This window comes from Corylus avellana, chromosome ca1 (genome assembly GCF_901000735.1).
Source record: "Corylus avellana chromosome ca1, CavTom2PMs-1.0".
Lineage (NCBI taxonomy): Eukaryota > Viridiplantae > Streptophyta > Magnoliopsida > Fagales > Betulaceae > Corylus > Corylus avellana.
In genome coordinates this window covers 45,232,191-45,233,999 of record NC_081541.1, presented here as the reverse complement: position 1 = coordinate 45,233,999, position 1,809 = coordinate 45,232,191, and the positions used below count along the sequence as shown (strand labels likewise).

Below are 1,809 nucleotides of genomic sequence, written 5' to 3'. Positions count from 1 at the left end.
CACTCAAAAGAAAAATGTAATACAAAAACTACATAAACAAGAAGTTATTAGCAGATGAGTATAACGCATAACCAAATAAGATTAGCATACTCTCAATCACCCTAAGAATACTTTAATAACATAAATAACTCCTTAATTACCCAATTCCAGGCCCATCGTGCCCAAAAAACAAAATTACAATCCAAACAAAATATCAAATAATAGTGTCTTTGCATCTTCATATCATTATAACTGAACAGAGACATAAACAAAAAGAGCTATTAAACAAAGCGTTGTTATATATCTACACCAAGTCCAAGATCCCTCAAACCTGCAATTCCATCTTACTTCTGACCCTCAAATTAATCATCAACACAAATTAAAGGAGTTAGACAAGCTTAATTTATAAATTAGATAATAGTAAAAGTAAGGAAGTCGAAGAATTTGCATTCACAAATAATCCAAGTGAACAAAATATCAATCGTTTCATGAACATGTCTTTTCTGACCATTTCAATCAAAATGTGAAATAAGAACAAGTCCTACCATACTGTAAATTAAGAACAACTTGATTAGTATTCAATTATTATCTATACATATATTCTTTCTTCTGGGCAATAGTTTAAGGGCGATGTGCTTTCCACCACTTTTTGCTTGTTCATTTCGATACAGTAAATAAAGAGCAATTTGGTTGTAACAATCATATTATATTTGTCGTAGATAATGATTTCACAACCACCAAAATGTTGCTGTTGCCCTTGACGAAGACTTCAGCCAAATTATGTAATTAAGTGTCTGGTTCATTTGTTAAAATATCCCTTTCTACATTTCTTATTGGTTAGGTAGGAATCTCTGACAAATATGACACCTTAATTTGTTTGAATATCTTGTCCTTAATTCAGACTTTAAAAGAAAGTTTATCATGTCATCCTACTCAAGATTATCTATGTAGTAGTTGCCCACCGTACTATCAACTTGATGTTTACTATTCAATAGTTTAAGAGCAATTTTTTTCTGCTGGGCAATAGTTTAAGGGCGAGGTACTTTTATATATATCAAGTTCCTTACCAAATGTCTCCGAGAGGTAGATTAATCGGCTGAGACCACGCCTAATGAAACGGAGGTCAATAGTCCAAATCCTCCTCCCCACTCTTGTGCGGACATCTAAAAAAAAAAAAAAAAGGTCTCTTAGCTTATTCGTACTCTAACAACTAAGTGTTCATTTAGTTTATTGGTTTGCAACGTGTGATTTGAAAAAATAATGATTGCAGTTTGAAAAATAGCTATTTCAAAATGAAGTTTATTAAAATGCTAGTTTTAAAAATGTAGTTAAGCATTTAGTAAAATCTAGAAAAAAAAATTATTTAATTTTTTGTTGCGCAAAATTGTTTTTAGAACATCTTCCGCACACATCCACGATTTTTGTTTAAAGGCGTGTGTTTTGCCTACAAAATCATGAGCCCAAACACACTCTAACACATGCTTGACCACCGTGCCAGGGGTGCGGGTTAAACTTGCTTATCAATATTCAACTATTTTTGTTTGATCAGATGATGACTTTGACGAAGCTAAAACAGTGTCATAGAAAATGTCTTCATGTCAAAGCTGTTAAACTGTGTCACTTTTAAGCTGTTAAAATCCAAATCCTACCTAATATAAAGAACACTGATTAATATACCAAATAAGATTTGCATACTCTCAAAAAAACAATTTCAGGTCCATGATGCCCAAAAAACAAAATTATAATCCAAACATAACCTTAAATGATGGTGTTTCTACATCTTCATATCATTATAACCCAACAGAGACATAAACAAAAAGAGCAATAAAA

General features: G+C 31.8%; 1 protein-coding gene across 1 annotated transcript in view; it reads right to left on the bottom strand.

Moving 5' to 3' along the window:
• Positions 1 to 1,737: 1,737 nt before the first annotated feature.
• The window catches only part of LOC132173351 (putative disease resistance RPP13-like protein 1), a 1,351-nt gene continuing 1,279 nt past the window's right edge, over positions 1,738 to 1,809 (bottom strand). Inside the window, exon 2 of the mRNA XM_059584826.1 lies at positions 1,738 to 1,759. Within this exon, the coding sequence (XP_059440809.1) occupies positions 1,738 to 1,759 (22 nt within the window). The remainder of the gene's footprint in view (positions 1,760 to 1,809) is intronic.